Source organism: Schistocerca americana, chromosome 1 (assembly GCF_021461395.2).
Source record: "Schistocerca americana isolate TAMUIC-IGC-003095 chromosome 1, iqSchAmer2.1, whole genome shotgun sequence".
Lineage (NCBI taxonomy): Eukaryota > Metazoa > Arthropoda > Insecta > Orthoptera > Acrididae > Schistocerca > Schistocerca americana.
In genome coordinates, this window is record NC_060119.1 from 1,214,220,718 (window position 1) to 1,214,245,376 (window position 24,659).

The window sequence follows — 24,659 nt, forward strand, 5'->3', positions numbered from 1 at the left end:
GAAAACTGGCCTCACATTGAGAGAAATACGTTTGTTGCCAGGGTGACTATGTTGAGAAACAAACTTGTACTGGCAGAATAAAAATGTAGAATGTTAATAATGTTTATTTTATTTAGAAAAGCTTTAAAAGTTTTAACAGAAAAATTTGGAGGCATTATTTTTCAGCATGCCCTCTTATATCTTATATTTGTTATGGTTTTGAAGTCAGAACCCACAAATTCTTATGTTCGCATTTAATACGATTGTCCTCAAAAAAGGCCACATTTTCTCTGAGTTAATGTCTTCAACATTAGTGGCAAACATTAACAGGAGAAAGTTCACTCTCACAATTACAATTGTGATTCATTGGCAACTATTTTGTTTTAACTATTTTTTATCAAATATCTGTATTACACTGAATGGCTTTTTTCTGTACAGGGGGAGATCATACAAAGAACTCTGGTCAAATTCACACGAATTTTGAGACAGAACTAAAATTACAAAAAAGTGTACTACTGCTCTCATGAATTGAATTGTATCATACACGAGGAGGGTGGAAAATGGATCCTACCAAGCATATTATAACTGTGATATGAGGCCACATTCCACAATATAGACAATCAAATAAGATGAGGGGAGGGAAAAAGAAGAAGAAATGATGGACTGAATTTGTAAATTTTTTACAAAAGTAATTTGTTCTGGCTGTGTTACAAATAATATGCATCATATATGCTGATATTTCATTTATAAAACACCAGTCACAATATTACCTTCACTGCCTGAACTCTGCTCGCTGCCTGGACAGCACTCAGCCTCCTGAGAAAGTATTCAAGCACTTCACATGCCACTTGGGGCTCCTGTTCTGGCTCTGTAAGCAGAGCCTGTAGATGCTGCAGTAGCTGCTGTTGCTTTTGCTGCTTTTCAGGTTGCTGCAAGGTACCAGAACTCAGCAGAAATTCACAAAGGCACTGCACTGGAAGGTGGCTGTGAACACAAAATGTAACCTGCTTAACAAAAATGCATGGTTTCTTTTTTAATCTACCTGCTGTGAAAACACAAATTATTATGGAGAATTATCATGGAAAAACAGGTTTTTTCCTTTCTTTCTTTAAGCCAACTTATTTACGGAACTTACAGATACTGCTAAGTCTTTTAATGACATATCTGTAGAGAAAGCTTAATTTATGAGCCAGAAAATCACAGACCCAAACCACACTACATCTGTGTTGTTTGTATCATGTGATCACAATTTTATTTTACCATCTTTTAAGAGTATACTGAATCACTTTTTACCTGAAAAAATAAATTTATTTTGTAAGACAAATTAAGCTCTTATCTTAGGGATAATGGCACCCCCACAGCTCACCTATAAACAAAGTCTTCCTTTTAGTGTACTTCACATAATAACCACTTATCCCATTAGTTAAGAAAAACTTTTTTTTAGATAACTGCAACTTTCAGGGAACTAGTACATATAAAAGGGCCTACTAAAACCAATTAATATAGCAATTTAGTTTTGTCATTACTGAAATCTAAAAAGCATTATGGCAAGAAATTATGTTACTTTATAGCAAAAATCTTTCAGAGACACTCTTGTTTTCCTGACTGTACCATACCTTAAAGCCCCTTCTGAACTTTCAACAAGGTCTGCAAGCCATGGCATGGATTGTGAAGCCCCTTGTCTCTGAATAATATCTAAAAGAAAGTCTGGCTGGCGACTTCGGCAAAGTAAATGACCCATACGGTGAGTACTATTAAGCATGCGTAGTGAATCCAGTGTTGCTTGGGGTGGCTTGCGAGGAGGTCCTGTTGGATCCATTGTAATCAACTGAAAAAAATCACATTAGAAAACAGGGTGTCACCATACCATACGACGATTACCATATGACACACAATAAAAATAATAATTTCCAATATCTTACTACCTTACATTTAGTTACACATTTAATTCCCAATTTTCATTTATCTGAAGAATAAAATCAATAATGGAGCTGAGATAAGAGGTCACATAAATATAATGCAATGAAATAAAAAACTTCCACTGCATTAAAAATACAAAATTCCCAGTTTACAGCACAGGAAAAGTGACAACATAAGCCGTATTCACTCTAGATCATCCAAGAAGGTGATTAAAATGTAAGCTTACATAATACTGACCTTTCCCCCCCAACGGCTTCGCCCACATATGCATTTGACTAATCTACTGAACACACTTCTTCCTCCTCCTGTCTGTCCACATCATCCTCCCACTTCTATCTATCTATCTACTTACCTATCTCTTTCCATCTTCCCCTCTCTTTGTCCATTTCCTTCAACCCCTCTCTCTGCCTATATCTTCCTCCCCCTCCCTTTGATCATATCCTCCTCCCTCTCTCCATTTCCAACTCTACCTCCTGCTCTTCATTTTCCACCTGTCCACTACCCCTCTACCACTGCCACCTGCATATGCATCTTCCCTTCCTTCTCTCACTGTCCACCCTCTCATTTATCCATCTCAATCTGTCCCCAGCCATGCTCATTGGCAGATGTAGCCCCTGCAATACAGTGCAATATTGCAGGTCGATACTACTCCAACAACACACCTGCCATGCTGGGAAGCCTAAATGTCGGGGCCTGAAAAACTGTTTCTTGTCCCTGACATGTAGGCTGCCCTGCAAAGCAAACTGATTTGGCAGGCCGATATTGTTCCCACATAACATGCTTGTCATGCAGGAGAGCCTACACACCAAGGGCTGTTAAAAAGTGTCTTTGTCCTTATCTCCACTTCTATTAGAGTTAGGAGGTTATAAACCACCAGAGTGCTGATACTCATAAAGCCTGCTGTTTCTGTACCAAATTTGGTTGAAATTGCTCCAGGAGTTTGGGATTGTCAGTACTGCCAATCGACACACAATAGATAGGCCCCCCTCTCAACCAGTTGTATATGTGGCCTGCCTTTCTTTTTTTTAACTGTACCAATCTATCCTCTTTTCCTTAAGCACAGATCTATTAGTTCTGAAAGCTTTGGCAGGGTAAGTATTCTTATGAGTGACTTATTGGCAGTATTGACATTTATTCTTAAGGTAATTACTGGCCATTAATTCTGTCTCATAATTTCTAATTAACTCATGAGAGTTTTCCTTTTTTATACAACTGACTATATATGTAAAATTAGGACTGGCCAACACTTACATTCAGGAGGCAATATTTCAGTGCTGCCATTAGAAGCACATAAAAACACAACAAACTATTCTAACATGATGACAAGGCAGAGATAATCATTCAAATTACTTAAGGTATCGATCCATAGCTTCATCATAACGTCACTGACTATTGTTTAACCCTCTGACTGCTGGGGACGTGTAAACTCATCATACCTTGCCATTCCCCTGGTGCGCCTGACGTGTATACGCGCGGCCTAGGGTCTTCCCTACAGCGCTAAGGATGTGTTTACGCATCCTGCACCACAGGTCTTCCCATCGCTAGGGATGAGTTTAGGCGTGCTGAGTCACAGCTACCTGAGTATTGCAGACATGTATACACGCAGAGCTGAGTGAGATTTTCACTCTGCAGCAGAGTGTGTGCTGATATGAACTTCCTGGCAGATTAAAACTGTGTGCCAGACCGAGACTCGAACTCGGGACCTTTGCCTTTCGTGGGCAAGTGCTATACCACTGAGCTACCCAAGCACAACCCAAGACCCATCCTCACAGGAGACTAGGTACTGGCAGAATTGAAGCTGTGAGGACTAGTCACAAGTCGTGTTTGGGTAGCTCAGTGGTAGAGCACTTGCCCGCGAAAGGCAAAGGTCCCGAGTTTGAGTCTCGGGCCAGCACACAGTTTTAATCTGCCAGGAAGTTTCACGCTGAGCTGTCTTTCCACCCTGCTCTTCCAGTAGCTGTTCAGTGGTCTGACTGTATAGTTCAAGAGTGCATACATGTTGCTGTGTTCCCTCTTTGCATAATTCGACTTAGATTCCCGTATTTTCGTCAGTTTTCTAGGTGACAAATGTCACGTCGCCGTGGTTGCACAAATAAAGAAATCCTGGATATGCTCACTAAGAGTGACAGTGAGTGTGAATTATTTGACATTGCTAACAGTGATGAGTCTTCAACAGAATCTCGAAGCTGTAGTCCTCAGCCCTTTGCATAAGAGGGGAGAGCAAGAATTACAGTCAGCAGTTCCTCTGAATCCGAGCACCGGCCGGTTTGGCTGAGCGGTTCTAGGCACTTCAGTCTGGAACCGTGCGACCGCTACGGTCGCAGATTCGAATCCTGCCTCGGGCATGGATCTGTGTGATGTCCTTAGGTTAGTTAGGTTTAAGTAGTTCTAGGTTCTATGGGACTGATGACCACAGATGTTAAGTCCCATAGCGCTCAGAGCCATTCGAATCCGAGGAATCAGAAAGTGACAGTGAAACGGTTCAGAAAAGTGTGTGCTTAAGTGACACATTTGACAGGAAAGAAACCAATTTCCAGCCGTTAAACCATTACTTCGATGACTCGAGTTCAGGACACAAATGTCAGATACTGACCCAAGCATCCTTTCATTTTTTGTGGTATTTGTGTCTCAAGAACTGTTGCAGTTTATTGCAGTTGAAACAAATCTGTTTTTACGTTTACACCATATAAAATACTACAGAATCTGTGAATTCTTGACTGTCAAAATGGAAAGACACTGGATTTGAAGAAATGTATTGTTTTGTTGCTGTTGGCCTTCTAATGGTGGAAATTCATAAGTTAAAATAAAATGATTATTGGTCCAGAGATACACTTTTGACCACACCAATTTTCAGCGTCTGCCCCTCGTGGTCTCGCGGTAGCGTTCTCGCTTCCCGAGCACGGGGTCCCGGGTTCAATTCCCGGCGGGGTCAGGAATTTTTCCTGCCTCGAGATGACTGGGTGTTGTTGTGTCGTCTTCATCATCATCATTCATTCCCATTACGGTCGGAGGAAGGCAACGGCAAACCACCTCCATTAGGACCTTGCCTAGTAAAGCGGTGCGGGTCTCCTGCATCGTTCCCCTACGCTCTGTAAAGAAGCATGGGACTTCATTTCCATTTTCCATTCCATTTTCAATTTTCAGCGAAATTATGTCCCGAGACCGTTTTTGTCTATTTCTGAAAATGTTACACTTCAGTCATAACTCTGTGAGTACTGGAGGCGACAGTCAATTTAAAATTACAATGATTGTTGACTAAGTTCATATGACGTTTCGTAATTCATTTCGCCCACATCACAAGCTTTGTATAGATGAAAGTCTCTAGCTGTTCCAAGAACGATTATCTTTTAAGCAATTTATTCCAACCAAGCGAAGTAGATTTGGAATAAAGACATTTGTACTGTGTGACTGTCAGAGTGGGTATATTTTAGATTTTATTGTATATACAGGGGCAACAACAGAAATTGGGTTCCACAATTTGGGAAAAAGTGGCAATGTAGTGGCAACTCTTATGGGACCATATTTGGAACAGAGTCATATTCTATATGTCGATAACTGGTACTCCAGCCCGGACCTGTTCCTCTGGCTTCACAACCATGGAACAGCCGCATGTGGCACTGTTCATAAGAAAAGGCGCAACATGCCAAAACTGCAGAAGAAATTAAAACGAGGAGAACTGAGTTTAGGTCCACTGACAAGATCCTTGCTATCAAGTGGTGCAATAAGAGAGAGGTGTACATGTTGACCACAAGTCACACAACACAAATGGTTGAAACAGAGAAGACTGACAGAAATACTGGTGAAAAAATAAAGAAACTGCAATGTATTGTAGATTACAATTCGAGTATGCATGCAGTTGCCCGTTGTGATATGTTACTGAGCTCAGTGGTATCAGTGCACAAGACTGTGAAATGGTATAAGAAATATTTTTTTCATATTCTGGATTTATGCATTCTAAATGCTCATGCTCTCCACCGGTCAGTAACAGGGTGAAAAATGGCGCTCGCAGAGTTTCACCTTTCTCTCATAAGGCAGATTGTAGAAAGATATGCTACAGAATGGAGAAACTGGTAGGGGAAGGCACTACGATGACAAGAATCCTCTGCGATTCACAGGGAAACATTTTCCGGCTGTTATCATGAGTGAATATTCGCAGAAAAGTACGCTAATGCGCAGATAGATAGTTTGCACGAAACAGAAAGTGCGCCGGGAAACTAGATACCAATGCAAAACTTGCAACGTTCCACTATGTGTTGTACCCTGCTTTGAGGCTTATCATACAAAGAAGCATTACTAATTATGGGGAACTAAATCTGAGAAAATTTGTTGACGATTCTGAATGAATTACTAAAAAAAAAAAAAGGGGGGGGGGCAAAAATGGAAATAAATAAACCAATTTTTAACTTCACCAGTGCCGGTTCAAAGCTCAGATCGTAAAAAGAAGGGTGGGAAACAGATGCAACAGTTGTAAAATTATTGAAACAAAGCCTGACTTCTTCATATGTAGCAGTTTACTAGCAAAGGAACAGACTTGGTGATTGAGAGGGCGCAATATCTGTACTGTGGCAAATGTGATTACACCGAGTATAGCACAAGCCAGCATAGCAAAACCCAAATATTAATCTGTGTATGATACATTTAAATTATTAACATGTAACATGGACAGTTATATTGTTTTATCGTTAGTAGTACAAATGTAGATCACATTCGGTCTACTTGTACAAAACATGTTTTCCATAACTGATTTAAACGCCTTTGATCAACGAGAAACAACATGTCAAAGTTAAAATTCTTTTCTCAGTGCAATTTTTCTTGCTACTTTGCCTCTGTTGTTAGCTAATATTGAATATTAAACTCAGTCTTCTGTGAGGGTTTGGGGCTTAAAATTTGTTGTTCAAATGAGATTGGCTTTGAAGCATAAATAGAAAATGGCATTTGAAAAAGAAGTTTCGAATATACCCTGTTGTCATCTTTTCATAAAAATCAACATTTTTTTCAACTAATTTGTAGATTAATGGAAAATAGTAGAGGAATAAAAATTTTTATTCCTTATTGTTGTGCAGTCAATCTATTGCACTCTAAAGTTCATTTTCATAATGCATTCACACTACTAGATATGCTAACCCAAAGTTTACATTGTTTTCGGGCCTGAGTTTCGCGCCCGACTTTCATTCCAGTTGTACAGCCTGGTATGTTTTACAGAGCATAGTTTTTTAACAAAATTGGAATGAAAATACCGCATTTTTTGTGTTTTTACTAAATCTTCCATTTTGAGCTTAATTCATTCAGCACTGAAAAGAGCTATGGAAATGAAACTTTATATTTAAGAATCTTGTATTGTTAGATTACTAGATGCCAAGTTCCACGTTCGTCATAGCATTAGTTCAGGAGATGCAAGAAGTCAAACTTCGAAATTTTTTTGGGTGCTTATTTTTTTGGCTGATTTACCTACAATTTTCTGGCTCAATACGGCTCGTAAAATTCTTTTCATTACTGTTCTTAAAAGAAAGCACAAAGTTGTACAAGATCGCCAAATTTTATTTCTTTACAAAAACTATTGCCCAAGATATTACAGCTCGAAGTCGCCAAAAATTAACACTGGCTCTGCGCAAGTCGTATTCAGCTGAGAAATATTCGGCACAGGGCTGGATGGGCAGCGTGGGCCGATCCGGTCCCGGCGGCAGCTCCAAGGGACAGGCACGCAGCGCAGGTAGACAGGTTATGCCGCAGGCCACAGCACTTCAGCGCACCAAGCAGGTGGCGCGCCTCCAACAGTCAAAGGGTTAAGTGTGCTATTATGACCATATCTCAGAAAATGTGTGTTATATTTACATGTGCTTCACAACACCTCATCAGGATGTTGAGAGAAAAGGGCTTGCCACACAAAAATTGAGTAAAAATGAATATAGGCATGAAATATTATGACAAACTAAATTACGTTTAAAGCATGAAATGATAGGTTAACTCGCAACAAAATTTCTCATCAACATCGTTTGGTTGCAGATGACAAGCTACCTGTAAGAAATAATACGCAAGTGGTCCTGCAATACTAAATGTAAAGGTACTAACTAAAAGAAACAAATTGTTGTTTGAACTAAATATGTTCATAATTTTGTAATCAATTAGTAAAAATGTTCACATTCCAGATTAAATAAAACAGAAACCCACTGATGACAGCAAAGAGGTGCAGAAACATGTTTGGGAACTTGGAAAAAAATGGTGTTTTGTTTTGCATAACTGGCGGACCTTACATCCAACAGATCTTTTATCATAAGTCTAGATTGCTTTATTTTTATTTCTTTATGACTAGTTTCACATGAACCATCCTCAGCTTCACAGTATTGGTTACAAGAGTAGCCCATCAAACTTATAGCAAAATTTACAGGCTACAGCCATTCGCAGCACATTGGTTTTAGCAAATATGGCCCCATTTCATATGCACCTAGTTTGTTACACCCTTCTGCTAATGCACTGACGCTCTTTCTTTGTGCAACTCTGTTTGCTTCCTCCCAAAGCTTTTGGTTTTGCCACCTGACCAGATACCCACCTCCTACGGCCACTGGCTTACAGGACCGAGACAATAGCCCAACACCTAGTAAGACTTCCATTGGCCTAACCTTACTCTCAGTTCTCTTCTCCTTCTCTTCGAGGCATTAACAGCTAAGTTTGGTCCTGTGTACGTGCCACAATAGGCACACCACATGGCTACGGACTTCATATCAAGAATAGTGCAGTACGAGGCACTGGGTCCAGTCTTAGATGCTGGTTGCAAAATATAGAAACTCACCCAGGTCACATTGTCTGTACATCTGCAATGCAGGACGGTACATAAAGCAGTGCACTGCACTACAAGATAGCATTCAACCTGCAAGTCCATGTGCTCACTTGGGAACTAGCTGAGACAAGAGCTACTGTCCATCATGGTCAGTATGCATGTATGCAGAACGTATCATTCTACTGAATTCTGCCCTGGCCATATCCCCCCTGAGAGATAATCGTTCTGCACCACAGAGTGGCAAATTTGCGATTTCAAGTTCCCATACGACGTAATTTTTTATCCATATCTCACATATTAAAACAATTATCGATAATATTAGCTGCCAAGTTAGGGACTCCACTCTGTGTATCCAAACTCATGTTGGCCTGTGTGTAGAGTGCGTTATTTTCTGGGCAAATCACTAATAAAGATGCTATTCTCACGACGCCTTGTGACGTCACTTTTCTTTGGTACCATCATATTAGCAGTGACATTAATATAGTGCACTGTGGTTTCAATAACCCCTAAGAACCACTAATTGATTAGATTATTTCATTGCTCCTTGTAGTAATTTAGTTAATTCAGTAGATCAGTTTGTTTTGTCTTAAATTTCTTATGAATGTTATTCATTGCGCCAATGGCTAACATCCTGTTCCCATGTGCTCAAGTTCAGTTAATTTTATGTGGATTATTTAATTACGTTAGGTAGGGAACAATGTTCCTACTCTCTTGTTACTGATATACTGGATCTGAGGATGGTCATTTGAACCAAAACCAGTCATTCAAAGAAATTACAGCAAGAGAGATGTATATTAAAAAATCTGTTTCATATATGTAATGCACCAGTGGCACAGGGAAATTTTACAAACAGATTACAATATATCATTGTTAAATTTCTTCATAAGAAAGGTGACAAGAATGACGTAAATAATTATTGTCCAATTTTCTTACTGACATCTTTTCCCAAAACAGTCAAAAAAGTAATGCACCCAAGGGAAGCCACACATTTAAATAGAGACAGTTTAATTAGCACATCTTTTTGGATTCCAGAAGGGTTGCTCAACTAAGAATGCCAGTTGTACATTCACTCACAAAATATTACAAGCCTTTCCAAGGTGTTTGACCATGAATATTACGTCACCGTCTTAGATGTTATGGAATTTATAGCATTATAAACAGTTGGTTTCAATTATACAGAATGTAAAAAATTCCACTGAAAAATTTGAATGTCATTTGCAAGAGAGAAAATTTTAGTGACTAGGGACAAATCACAAAGGGAATCCCACAGTGTTCAACCTCTGTTCCACTCTTATTCCTTATATATGTGTATTAACTTAACATTCATCAAGCAGAGCAGGTACTTTTTGCAGACTGTACTAGTGTTACATACCATTAGAGGGCAACAGAAGAAACCGCTGATGTTTTTTCAAAGAATAATTAAGTGGTTCCTCGATTTTGAGGAAACATACTATATTAATTTTAGTACAATAAATAGTGTCTTACTAACTATTGATGTAGCACGTAAACAAGGGTCATTTTAAGGGTAGACTGCTGGAAATTTTTGGTGTACATATTGATAAAAATGAACTGGAAGAAGCATATTACTGAGCTGCTCAAACAATTAAGTTCAGCTACTTTTGCTCTTCATATAATTGCTAGTCTTGGAAACAAATGATTCAGTCTCCTAATATATTTTGCATATTTCCACTCACATACGTCTTACAGAATAATTTTCTGGAGTAAGTCGTCATATAGAAAGGAAGTTTTTATTGATATATATATTTGCTAATGAAATTCCTCAGTAATAATCTATTGCCATTAAAGAAGAATAGTGATGTCTGTTCCTGTGATACTAGAAGAAAAAATGGCCTTTATCAACCATTATTAAAGCTGTTAGTGGCTCAGAAAGGAGGTCACGAATGCATCAAGAATAATTTTTGAACATTTCTCCAATAACATAAAACATCTGACAGCTATCACAGAAAGTTCTTTTTTTTTCTGGACAGCTCTTATTTTATAAACAAATTTTTATTTAAAAGCTGGCAGCCAGATTTTTTTAAGAAACCTAGTTTTTAAGTGTAGTAGGACTAAAAAATAATATGTTCATTAATGTTAAAAGAAATTCCCTGTAAACTGACTCACTCCACATCGCATTGATAAAAAAAATTGTTCAAATGATCTATGAAACATGCAGTTAACTGACTACCAACCTCTGATCTTCTCACTGACACCTCCCCCTTCATTTTCACCCTCCCACATCATCACAACAGGTGGGCAAATCTCATACTGGGATGTGAATGACATACCCCTCCTTTCTATTCTCCCTATCCTAACCACCTTTCTTCACTTAGGAAGAAACTAATGGTTCTGAACTGTAAGACAGTTTTTTTGCATCATTATATGGATCTACCAGCAAAACTGGTATTTCATAACCTGAAAGTAATTAATCAATAGTCGTTCTGCCTCGTTGTAATAATATAGTTTTCTAAAGTAAATTTTCATTTTGATGCAGTTAACCATGAAAGAACATGAGCTCAAAGCACAACTAGTACAGCCTAGTAATGCGCAAAACGATAACCACAAAGTTCTCAATTCCAATGAGTTCTCATTGTGAAGAACTAATGTCAGTTCTGTGTTTTCAGTTCTTACTTTGCAGTGACAGAAAATTGTTGACACTCATATTAGACACCAACTACTAGCATAATCACAAGTAATGTGACGTATAGCTATGCTTTGTATTAATGCAGCAAAGTTACTAGTTTCATACCTCAGTTGTGACCTTGATCAAATTTTTTATTCAGTTTATTCATTTCAATGAATTTTTTTATTATTTCTAATCTTTTGTCATGTCATTTTAATTACCATATCAACTTTTTCATCTGCTTTCATTTCTTCTTTCTTTCATTCTTTTTTTTATTTGTAGTCTCTGTCCATGTGATTTTAATTTTTTAACACATTAACTTCCATTTAATTTCTTCCATTTCATCGCATTACATTTTCATTCGTGTTGACGCATTCATTATTTATATTCAAAATTTGGATTGAATGTTGTTCTACTTAAATCCCTTCTTTTGTTTAAATCTTCATCTCCATTATTTTGTCCATCATGCAACAAGAATTAATATTTTAAATACCTGCAGACAGGCACAACAAAGAGACTTCTAAACATGACAGCTTTCGAACACACACACACACACACACACACACACACACACACACAAGTATTACTTACACATATAGACCATTATCACAGGCCACAGAGGCTTTGGACTGATCTGGCCTAAGTGACCACAGACAGTGGTCATGTGTTTGTAAGTTGTGCTTTCATGAATATGTGTGTGTGTGTGTGTGTGTGTGTGTGTGTGTGTTTTGTCCACTTTAGAAGAAGGCCTTTTAGCTGAAAGCTCACATGTTTAGCAGTCTCTTTGTGATGCCTGTCAGCAACTCAACATATCTACTACAAGGTGAGTACACTCTATCCTTATCAAAATATCGTCATTATTCCATCTAAGTTTCCACTGTTTGTTTGTTTTTTTAAGTATTTGCATGACAATTAACATCCAAAAGTTCTTGTTTATCAGTTCACATTTTTCAGTTACAGGAATTCAGGCAACAGCACTGACTTCTTCATTTGTTAAGTACATAGAACATTGAATTGAAATGTGTACTAAAACAACAATGTATTTGCAACATCATTTACATAGAACTGTGGTGCAAAAATAGTCCATTAACTTTCAAAAATGAAGTAGGAACAGGAGTGGAGGTGGTTGTGGGTCAGGGGCTAGTGAAAATTGATGCCATTTGTGGGACTGAAGGACTTATAGTAGGGTGGCGGTGGGGAGAGAGGTGGAGATTATCTAGATGGCACTCGCAGTGAGGCAGTCAATATAGTTTGGGAGCAGTGGAAAGGATTGTGCACCTGATGTTTCTTTTTTCCTAGCACAGTAATAGGTAGGCAAAACAATGATTCAAATATGGAAAATTATGATGTCATAACTCATCTTCCCCAGTAAAAGACATCTTCACGTATTATAGTAAAGTTATTTACACGTTGAAAATTCAAAATTTCGGAAAGAAAAGTATTAGATTTAATCGATGTTCTGATCTTACAATCTATCTGAAGCCTGCACAGGCTTGAATATTTCTCAGTAAATTGTGCAGTAAACGTTTAATGTATAAACCAACATACCTGTGGTAGAAGTAAACTGGTTTGTTCTGTTATGGTTTGCTTTGTGGAGGCTGCTGCTAAATACGATTCAAATTCAAGGATCTGTTGTTTCTCTACAGCAGCTATCTGCAGTTCTTTTGTTTTTGTCTCATCCAGTAGTTCACCAGACGACATTGTGGGAGGTGGATACTGAAAGTGGCTGTCATAAAACAAAAATATTAAACACCAAGTAGGTACAAGCAATTCTTCTAAATATAAAACATTGTTTGACACATTAAAACAGTAATTTACACTGGTCGCCACAGGGGGAAACTGATCAAGCTCCATCTGCTAATACATTAGATTATTTGCATATTTTCTCACTGCAAGTTCAGTATCACCTGCCAGGCTACTCTCCGTGCAACACTAAGACAACTGAATTGAACTCTTCAAGATACATGATGATTATACAGGTTACAAGCAGGTCACTCCATGTCAACTCACCTAGGCATCCCTGCTTGATCATCATAGATTTCATTGAAATTTTGTGTGAACATGTCCCCAATGAACAACAGTAAAGGTTAAAGTTTGTCGAAGCAGTACTGGCCGAGACACAGTCACTCGTTTTACTCTATGTGCAAATTTTCATACAGAGAGAGAGAGAGAGAGAGAGAGAGAGAGAGAGTGACTTTCTGGCAACCTTGAATTCTTATATATCAGGCAAGATTTTGTCAAAAGAAATGCTATTTGGCCATATTGTACAACTTAATATATTCTCTGGAGAAGAATAATGAGAAGAATTTTACAAGCTTTATTTAGGCACAAACTTTCAGGGGGGAAAAAATTTGATGTTTGGCTTCTTATATCTGAGGGCTAAATGTATGACAAACATGAACCTTGGCATGTAGCAGCCTCACAACACAATGTTCTCAAATATGAAGTTTCATTTATGTACCACTTTCCAATACCGAATAAATTAAATGCAAACTTGAAGATTTTGTAAAAAGTTAAAAGAAAATGCAGTCTTTTTATCTTGATTTTGCAAAGCACAATGTTCTACAAAACTTTTCAAACTGGGCACATTAGAAAGACCATGATTTTACTGCAATGTTGGATAACAGTACTAGATAATTTGAATCAAAGTTGGGCATGAAAATCATGAGAAAAAAAAATGTAAACTTCAGATTCTTACATCTCATATAGTAAACATGCTGAACATTGCTTTACATGCAAATATACCCTATTTTCGCCTTTTCATAAAACTCATGATTTTTTGACAGATTCTTAGAGCACTGGAAAAATGGCAGATGAATGAAATTTTGTATACAAAATCCTTGTGATACTGAACTATTGCATATCAAGTTTCATGTTTAGCGCCCCTTTACTCTACATGATATAAGAACCCATAGTTTACATTTTTTTGCTTCCCATGATCACGACACCTAACTACAATTCAAATTATCTAGCATTGTTAGCCCACATTGGACAGGCAAATTAACTTCTTATTGCAGTTAAAACCATGGTCTTTCTAGTGAGATCACTTTGAAAAGTTTTATAGGAGAAAGTTTTTTGCAAAACAAGGTCAAAAAGACTGCATTTTTACCTTCTTATAAAATCTTAAAGTGGCAGTTAATTTATTCAGTATTGGAAATTGGTACATCAATGGAACTTCATATTTGAGAGCCTTGTGTTGCTAAGGTACTGCATGCCAATTTTTACGTTTGTCATACCTTTAGTCCCTGAGATATAAAAAGCCAAACTTTGAAGTTCTCTTGGGTCTGAATATGGCTGGTAAAATTATTTTCCTCATTATTCTTTCAAAAATTGGATAAAGTTGTACAAGAGGGCCACATTTCATATCTTTCAACAAAATATTGCTCAAGATATAACAGCTCATAATCTCCCAGAAATTCATATTAACTCTGCATGAAGTTCCACACAGGGTCAAACAAGTGACTGTATCCCAGCCCGTATTGCTTTGATGAATTTTAAACTTCAAGGTGTTCACTGCAGACGTGTGAATGTTCGCATAAAATTTCATCAAAATCTGTGACGGTCGGGAAGGAAAATATTCCAAAATTAGGAAATTTGACATGGAATGAACTAAATATTTTATCATCAAAATAAAACAAGAAATAAAAATAATGTTTTTACACAAACAATATAGTACAATATCAATACATTGCACAATATGAAGTCAACAGCTATCAACAAGCATATTATGGTATTAACAATCAGGCAAAACTGGCAAATTCTTGCTATGATAATTTATCAATCATAATAATTACAGAGACAAAATCTTAGATTAAGTGGAAAGTTACCAATACACTTAAAGTGTGCACAACTTTTTTAATTGTCATTAAAATCCAATCAAAAAGGAACACTTAATAGTTGTTATAAAAATATGGTTGCAGACTTTTATGTCGAGTTTACAGGCAATATCGTGAATTTTGACATCTACTATCTTTGAAGCATTCTTTGTTCATTAAGATTGGGATTTAGTCCAATTATCTGTAGTTTCTCTAATTTGGAAGCAGCTTTTGATTTAAGAATCCTTAATTGTTTAATGCCAAGGTTATTCCATGCCTACTCCTATCCCTTGCCATATGGGAGATATCCATGTTGAAGGCCTAGGTGCCAGACCTCTATTATGCATATCCCACCCTACAAGAGGTACAGCAATTTGTGAAAGCAGTCATGACAGATATAAATGATGCTGGATCTTGTGCATGCCACTGCATGTGGGTCTGACAGTGAAACAGTTGCCTGCACAAATGATTGACCACCAACAAACAGTGGCCAAGGGTAGTACTGGGCAACGCCAGCCAGGGTGGCCGAGCGGTTCTAGGCGCTACAGTCTGGAACCGCGCGACCACTACGGTTGCAGGTTCGAATCCTGCCCGGGCATGGATGTGTGTGATGTCCTTAGGTTAGTTAGGTTTAAGTAGTTCTAAGTTCTAGGGGACTGATGACCTTAGAAGTTGTCCCATAGTGCTCAGAGCAAGTTTTGAAAGTACTGAGCAACAATGGCAGAATATGACACTTATCATAATCTTCTTGACTTAAACAGCACCTTCAAAACCTGAACCGGGAGATTCCATGGTAACTCATGTTACATTTTGAAATCTGTGTTTTATTATGTTGACATGTTATCAATCTATAAACCCATACTTTCTTTTGCAAATCATCATTATAAATTGTACTATTCAAGCAAAGATCTTTAAGTGTTATTTAAGCATTAAAATTAAAGAATAAGAATGATGAGAAGGTACCCAACTACAAAGTCCTTTGTGTAGTGTATTTCCAGAAGTATAAGGAACTATTACATCCTGTGATTCAACTGTAAATACGTAGTGCTGAATACAATCTGAATTGCTGAAGGAGCAGACTTACAACAGTGACAATGAGGAATTTTTGGAACTGTAACTAATCCTGTGCCAAAACAAGATTCTTCAGGCTATTTTACCAAGAGTTTCAACACAGAAGGTGACAGATCTGCCACATCTACAATCACTTCTGGAATCCCAGCTGCGCAGCTCTTCAATGAAGCCTGGGTGGACTGAGAAATGTATCGAAAGCATTTAGCACTTCATTTCCAGGTAAGTGACATTAAGTGACCCGAGAGACAGTAAACCTTTCTATTACCTACAAACCACAGCTCTTAATTTGTGTGAAAGCTGACCTGTCTATCTGACCGAACAGTGCTACCTCTCACCACTGTTCACTCACTTATGAGTGAACCTTTTGGTACAAAAATGCATGTGGTGGTTCATCAAAATCGAAAGGTAACTTTACACGGTTATGCATCAAGGATGGCAGACCTGCAAGGCATGAGTAGAAAAATGCAAGTTTACAGTTTCTTGTGAAGTATCATTAGCAGAACCATGCATGCACATTGTAAGGTTTCTCTTGCTTTGGACAGCATTTTAGTTTCTAAAATTTACATTTTACTGGGACTCTGCAGCTAGCAGAATAATTTGGTGTCTTAAGCGGCATTGCAGAGTACAACAGCAGTGAGTTACAAGGTGTACAATTTTGCTTCCGTCGTTTGCTGATAGGTGGCGACAACAGTAAGCAGCGGTCGAAAGAAACAGATCGCAGACATCAGGTAGTTAGTTTGGACGTCTGTCAACATAACCTCATTCAAACATTAGTCGATTTGTGTCTGCATCATAAAGTTGTTCTTGATTGAAAATGTTAGTTTGCGAGCCTAATTCTCATCATTTGCAGGAGGTGTTACTGTTTTGTTTCAATATGAAGAAAACAGCGGCTGAGACTCATAGAATGCTCTCAAGTATGTATGGTAAGGATGCTATTAGTGAAAGAACCTGGCAAGAGTGGTTTCAATGCTTCATGATTGGTGATTTTAACATCGTAGACCGAAATAGTGGAGGAAGAGAGAATGTTTTCGAACATGCATAATTGGAGACATTGCTGAATGAAGACTCGCGTCAAACTCTAGAAGAATTGGCACAATTAGTGGGAGTGACACAGCAAGTCATTTCAAAACATCTCAAGGCTATGGGCATGATTCAGAAAGAAGGAACTTGGGTCCTGTGTGAGCTGAAACCAAGAGACTTAACAGCATTTGTGTGTTTGTGAACAGTTGCTTCAGAGGCAAAAACTGAAGGGGTTTCTGCAGCTCCTTGTGACCAGGGACGAAAAATGGGTTCATTACGGTAACTCTTAATGCAAAAAACCATGGGGATATCCTGGCCATGCTTCCACGTCAACGGCCAAACTGAATATTCATGGCTCCAAGATCACGCATTTGGTGGGACCAGCTTGGCATTGTGTCCTATGAGGTGTTAAAACCGTGTGAAACAATCACATGTGCTCGTTATCAAACACAATTAATGCATCTGAGCAGAGAATTAAAAGACAAATGGCCGCAGTACAGCGAGAGGCATGATAAAGTGATTTTGCAGCATGACAACACTTGACCCCATGATGCAAAAGAGGTCAAAAGATACTTGGAAATGTTAAAATGGGAACTCCTACCCCACCCGCCGTATTCTCCAGACATTGCTACCTCTGACTATCACCTGTTTAGATCAATGGCGCATGGCCTGGCTGACCAACACTTCCGATCTCATGAAGAAGTCACAAATTGTATCGATTAGTGGATTGCTTCAAAAGATGAACAATTTTTTCGACGCGGGATTCATACACTGCCCGAATATGGGAGAAAGCCTCAAACGATGAGGAAAAAATGGCAGAAGCAAAGTTGTACACCTTGTAGAAGTTGGTTCTCATGTGAGCATTGATGGCAAATGGACCATATGGCATAGTAGTGAGTCATTTGAGTGGGAAGGGGTATGCAAGTCGTGGGAAAAGATCTTATTTGATGACTGATACACAGGGGAAATCACAGGCATTCCAGTGCAAAAGTCAGAATTCTCTTTATTCAATATTCATTATCAAAGTTCACTTTAAGCACAGAAAAAACTAGGAGGAGTCTACGGGTCCTCAGCGCTTTCATACAACAATACCAGAATGCAGTAAACCAGTTAAATCAGTAGACAAATGAATATTGTTAAGCTACCAATGATGCATGAATAGGTACAAAATTTTACAAAGTATGCAAGAGATTTTGGCTGTGAGCTAATCCCACCACTTGGTCATAGGACTTACCCAAAACTTCTTGTTCTGTGATAGAACACTGCATCATGCTCTCTAATTTCATTATCTTTTTGAGACGAATCGTTTCAGACTATTTAACCATAACTGTTCAATGGTTTTTGTTAATAAACACATTGTAATGACATGCTGGGAAAATAAATTAGCTACCCGCACTTCCACTTATAATCAGAGATCACCTGTTTGCATCTTCTAAATAATCCAATGCACTACAAGAACTGCTTCGAGGGACATCATCAATGAGAGCTTCAGAGAAAACAAGTAGGAGGAAATCCTACACACAGACTCATTAAGATAATCCAGGGAAAAATTACCTAGACAGTCTCAGGTGGGAAGGTATAACCTGTTATGTACAGGGTGATTATAATTAAAGTTAAACTTTCAAAACGCAGTAGAAACACCATCACTGGTCAGAATGACATCAAATTGCAATGGAATATTATCGGAGAAGTGGGAAAAGTATGGCAGAAGAAAACAAATAATGTGAAAATTGATCAATAGATGGTGCTGTATGTGTGAGAACACGTAATTGAAAACACCTGTCACGCGCACGATCCATTGAAGTTGGTATAAACACGATGGGTACACGGTTTTCATCCTTTTGTCTCTGCGACATTCGCCATGACTGACTCAAAGTACGATCGTGCTCTGCTTGTAAAACTGTATGACAAGAATTATGACTGTGCACGTGTCACTCTGCAGAAGTTCCCGCCACTTAAAGGTTTGAAAAATGGGGTTGGTCCAATGACTGCTGTGGGTCTGAAGGAAATGATTCGGAAATTCGAATTGATGGGTTCTTTTGGTGTGCCACCTTGTGGAGGGAGGAAATGAATTGATTCGATGTCAGTGGAAGTAGTGGCCACAGCAATGCAGGAGGAGACAAGGGGTGGTATGCAAACGTGTAGTGCACAGAGAATTGCCCGAACGTTGGACTTACCCATGAGCACGGTGCATAAAGTCCTACAAAACAGCCTTCTTTGCTATTCATTCAAAATTACCCATCTGCACGAGTTACTTCCTGTTGACTTGCCAGCAAAAGAGACCTTTGCTCTGGAATTTCTTGCTCACATGGAAGTGGACAATGACTGGATGTGGAAGATTTTGTGGACAGTCTTAGCCCGCTTCCATCTGACAGGATATGTCAATACACAGAATTGTTTAATATGGGCAATAGAAAATCCACACGCAAATCAACCAGCACCACTGCATCCTGAAAACGTCACTGTGTGGTGTGGGTTTACGGCTTCATTTATCACAGAGTCATTTTTTCGAAGAGACAGGTGCTTCCAGTCCTGTTACATGTACCGTCACTGGCAAGCCCTATGATTGTCTTTTGTGCAACCACATAATTCCAGCTCTCCAACAGCAGGGATGTGTGGATGGGATAATTTTTATGCAAGATGGTGCACCTCCGCACATTGCAAATCCAGTTACACAGCCGCTGAAATGCCATTTCAGAAGTGATAGAATTATCAGCCACCATTTCCCTACAGCCTCCTCCTGATCTTAATCCATGTGATTTCTGGCTGTGGGGTTACCTGAAAGATGTTGCGTTCAGTGTTCTGATTGCAAACTTAGCTGCATTGAAGGCATGCATTGCGCAACACATTCTGAACATGACCCCGGAAACACTTCGATCAGTTGTGGAACATGCTGTTTCTCGATTTCAACTTGTTGCAGAAAACAGTGGACAGCATATTGAACATGTTTTGTGCCAGTCACATGGAAATTGGTAATCCGATTTGATTTTGATTGATGCTTTTTATGCGGTTTTTTGCCTCAGGACAATTAAAAACCGATTTTTCCCATCCGATGTGATATGACCTTTCCCTGGTGTATGGGCTTACGTAACTAACAGCATCACACCTGTAAACTCATGTAAAACCTGTACACTCATGTAAACTGAGTAGTACAGTTTGCTTAACATCAACCTTAGGCATTATTGTACGATTCATTTGTCACTTGTAGTCGACCATTATTAAAATTATGATGCTTACAGTGGCATCTATTGTTACATTTTGTAACTATTTGTTTTTCTTCTGCCATACGTTTTCCCCCCTGTCCGATAATATTCTGTTGCAATTTGACGTCATTCTGACCAGTGGTATTATTTCTACAATGGTTTGAAAGTTTAACTTTAATTATAATCACCCTGTACATCACCTACACCACCTTCTACGGACTCATGGCTAAACTGAGAAACTTTTGTGGAGGTCTGACGCTGCAAGGGGATTTTTCAATGTGATATGGTGATTAGATTAGCACTAGACAGTGAAGTGCATGCCCAAAAGATGCGGCAGTCAGATCCTTTCTGAAGCCTTGCATACTGCCAGCGCAATTACTCAAGCAGCTCAGGCTAACATCTTTACAGATTGTTAAACACCAGAAATGTCATCTCCACTGGCAATGCGGTATGACCCGATATTACAATTGTAAAAGTGTCATGCAGTCCAGGTGACAGTGAAGCGGGCCCTGCTCAACCAATCAGGAACTGAACTCGGTGCCATACCAGTTTTTCTACCCAGCCTTTCTGTAATTTCTGCAAACAGCCCAGTTGTCCCAATTATTTTTCTCTATATGCTACATGTAGTTATACACATTATAATGACGTGCCAATAGTGCTTTTGCCATGGCCACATAGCAGATGTACGTAAGAGCTAGCTGCGCCATTATCATTCATTCATGTGTGTAGAAGCAAATAAACGACATCGCAGCATCAAGGGTAGCACCATGATACCTTATGTTGTTGGCCATGGTTCATGGTATTACCATTTTATTATTCTTTCGTTCCAGGGCCCTCAGTCTCAATCATCAATCAGCCTTCGATTAGGGCCTCCAACCTTAAAATCAGTAGCTACTAAACTGGATTTAAACTCAACTTAAAATCTCAATATTAGGCCAGGTAGTTCTGGAGTTAACATACAGCCACGTAATCACAACCCTTCCTTTCTCCTGTATTACGAGAACCCCAGGTACAAAATAATTTTAGCCTGCAGCATCTGAGTTTTCCATCTAACACACAGTCTAAGCAATACAGAATACTGTTTTGTGTGCAGAAGTTGATTCTTTGTGTCTCCAACAAGCTCTACTATTTTCTCCTGGACTGGGAATGGCTTGAATCAGCAGTACATTTTCTATGTCTGCCTGATACCTTCAGCCTTGTGGGATAAGATTAAAGAAAAACTGGATCATTACATACTATCTCCATTTACTTATAGCAGATGGGCATCACCTTTAGTCATTGTTTGCAAACCAAGTGGTGTGATACACCACTGTAAGGGCTCAAAGGTACCGTAAACACACAGTCGATAGTAAACTCGTACCCCCTTCCAGATCATTATGATCTGTTTTCAAAATTGTCTGGGGGTCAGCATTCTTCTAAGACTAATAATCCAGAAGCTTACTTTCAGCTTCCTTTGCACGAGGCTTCCAAAGTCACCCTTGTATTAAATACTCTATTTGGCCTTTATCAGTATAGCAGTTCACCTTTATGAATTGCTAGCACACCAGCAAACTTTCAGAAATTTCTAAAAAAAAACTACTGTCAACATTCCACAATGTGTAAATTATCTGGATGATACAATAGTGAAAGGAAGAACTCAGGAGTGTAACTTGTCAAAATACTGCTCCTTTTACTCTACTATTAAATATGTAGGATATATCCTTGGCAAAGGAGACCTTAAATCGAGGTCACAGAACATATCAGCCATTTCTTATTTTCTAATAGCAAAGAACGAATAACGCGCAGGTTTCTCTGGGCAAGGTTACTAATTCCGCATATTACAAGGGTAACTCAACTGTTGAATCAACTGTGGAGATTTCTCAAGATGAAGAAATGTCTGCAAACTGCTCCTGGCCTGAACCTGTGTCAGCCTGATTTAGATCTAGTGCTGGGCATGGGCACACCACCCAACAGTGTTGGGGCCATTCTATCACAAAAGTACCTGAATTGTTCAGAATGGCCTATTGCATTTACCTCTAAGGCACTCACCATGGGTCATAAACAATTATCCCCAGATGACAAGGAGACACTGTTAATTATCTCTGGTATCCATAAATTCTGCATTTTTAACCCCATATGATAAGAAGGCACTGTTAATTATCTCTGGTATTCAGAAAAACAGCATCTTTATGAATGGTAACAAATTTCATCTGGTCATGGATCATAGGTTGCTGCTGTCCATATTTGGCCCAAAGTCAAACTGCCTGAATGACATCTCGGAAATTACAAGACTAGGCACTTTTCTTATCAAATTACCACTATTTCATTTAGTATCTTACATTGGCCCAGCATGTGAAAGCAGACACACTGTCATGATTTTCTATGTATCCTGATGAGGGACTTGATAAGTAAAAGACCGGTTGCTTCAACACTGATTCTCAATTGGAACAGTCAGTGGAAAAGTTTCCTGTCACTTCCAGATACATCACAGCAGTCACATATAAGGATCCACTACTGAGACACGTTTGCCATTTCATACAAATCAGCTGATTGCAAGCTGTTCCTTCGAGAGCCTCCCTGGGACTTTCTTTTTCTTTTCATGGTGCCATGTCCTTCATCTTTTTGATGTCATATTACTGAATTAAGAAAACTGTCAGTGTCAATCAGTGATTCCAGAGATTGTTTATTAAAGGAAATCTTCTAAACACAGGTTGTATGCCACCACATATTGTGATTCTTGCATGAGTTCCATTGGGCATTATCAGAATGAAGAATCTGGCCCAGTGACATGTACTGGCCAAATATTGATCAGGGTATTGCATGTACGGCTCCACAATGCCTAGCTTGTCAGATGCAGCAAACTGCACCGCTTTCGCCTACCAGCTGTGGTTTATGTCTACCTAGCACCGAGATTGGGTGCAAGAGGACTTAGCGGGTCCATTCCATGGTGCCATGTGATTTTAATACATGCAAATTCTCATTTCCCACATGTTATAAAAATAAAAACCATGACAGAAAATACCACTAAAGCCCTGGCCACTGTTTTTTCTATTGCAGGAGCTCCATGAACTCTGGTCATCAATAATGGGCCACAGTTTCATAAGGCTGGTTTTCAATGGTTCTGTAACCTGAATGAAATCTAGCATACCACCACACCACTGCTTCACCCTACATCTTATGGCATTCCCAAACATTCTGTGTGAACATTTAAAATTCATATGGAGAAACTATTAACATCCAAGCCTATTGTTTCTGCACTGCTTTTTTTTATTCCCTCACTGAGTAACACCAATCCACAATCCGAGCCCCAGGGAAAGTCTTGTGAGGACACCCTCATCATTCCTTGTCAGATCTGTTCCAGTCTCCATTGGTACAGGACACAGTGGCCATACCTTTTTGGGTGGGTGTCCCCATTACTGCCCAGCAGGGCCACCAGCTGATCATGATACCCACACTCTGAGATACCCTTCACAGGCACTGAAATCAGCTCCATTTGTGCCACCTGGGGTAAATTCCACCTCCAAATCTGTCACACTGGCAGTGACAGCCCACCTCACCCACTCAAAGGACCATCAAAGACAGCAGATACAGCATCCAGTTCCAGGATGATGTCCCACGTGGTGGATATCTGGCATCCCCTATTCTCCAGCCATCACCTATCATCCATATGGGCATGGACCTGAACCCCAATCTGCAACGGGTCCAAAGTAGGGCCCACAGTCTTCTCTGGAACCAGAAGTAAGTTACGAGTCCAAACTATTGTCACCTCCTGTCTCTCTGGTGCTGGATGTGGAAGTGGCTCCTCTACCAACTGTAGCATCTAAAGGTGCAACCCATCCTTCACAGTAAGCTACATGCATCTCATGCTCCTCTGGACTGGCCAAGACAGTGATGGCAGTATGGGTCATTTCAAGGGGGAGAGGGATCTTGAAATCCTGCTCGATATCTTGATGGATCAACTGATATAATTATGCATATGTCCAGTGATGTCTCCAGGCACAGCACAGTAGGAGACACTGCTGGCACAACGTCACATGTAAAAAGGCACGCGGCAGATTTAAGGCCCCTGCTGTTAGCATGAGTGACATAAAAGTAGATATCTTAGGTGTTGCAAAACAACTAAAATCACTTGACAAAGGCAAGTCTTCCAGTCCAGATGGTATACCAATCAGGTTCCTTTCAGAGTATTCAGACACAATAGTACCTTTCTTAGCAATCATATACAACCACTCACTTGACGAAAGTTCTGTTCCCAAAGACTGGAAAGTAGCACA

At 39.2% G+C, this 24,659-nt stretch overlaps 1 protein-coding gene across 3 annotated transcripts in view; it reads right to left on the reverse strand.

The window, feature by feature from the left end:
* LOC124619844 (integrator complex subunit 1) overlaps positions 1-24,659 on the reverse strand; it is a 307,722-nt gene that overhangs the window by 124,239 nt on the left and 158,824 nt on the right. For all 3 annotated transcript variants that reach the window (XM_047146458.1, XM_047146464.1, XM_047146471.1), the window contains 3 exons: positions 12,846-13,023; positions 1,596-1,807; positions 750-963 (listed from right to left, as the gene is read on the reverse strand). In XM_047146458.1, coding sequence (XP_047002414.1) covers positions 750-963; positions 1,596-1,807; positions 12,846-13,023 — 604 coding nt within the window. The remainder of the gene's footprint in view (positions 1-749; positions 964-1,595; positions 1,808-12,845; positions 13,024-24,659) is intronic.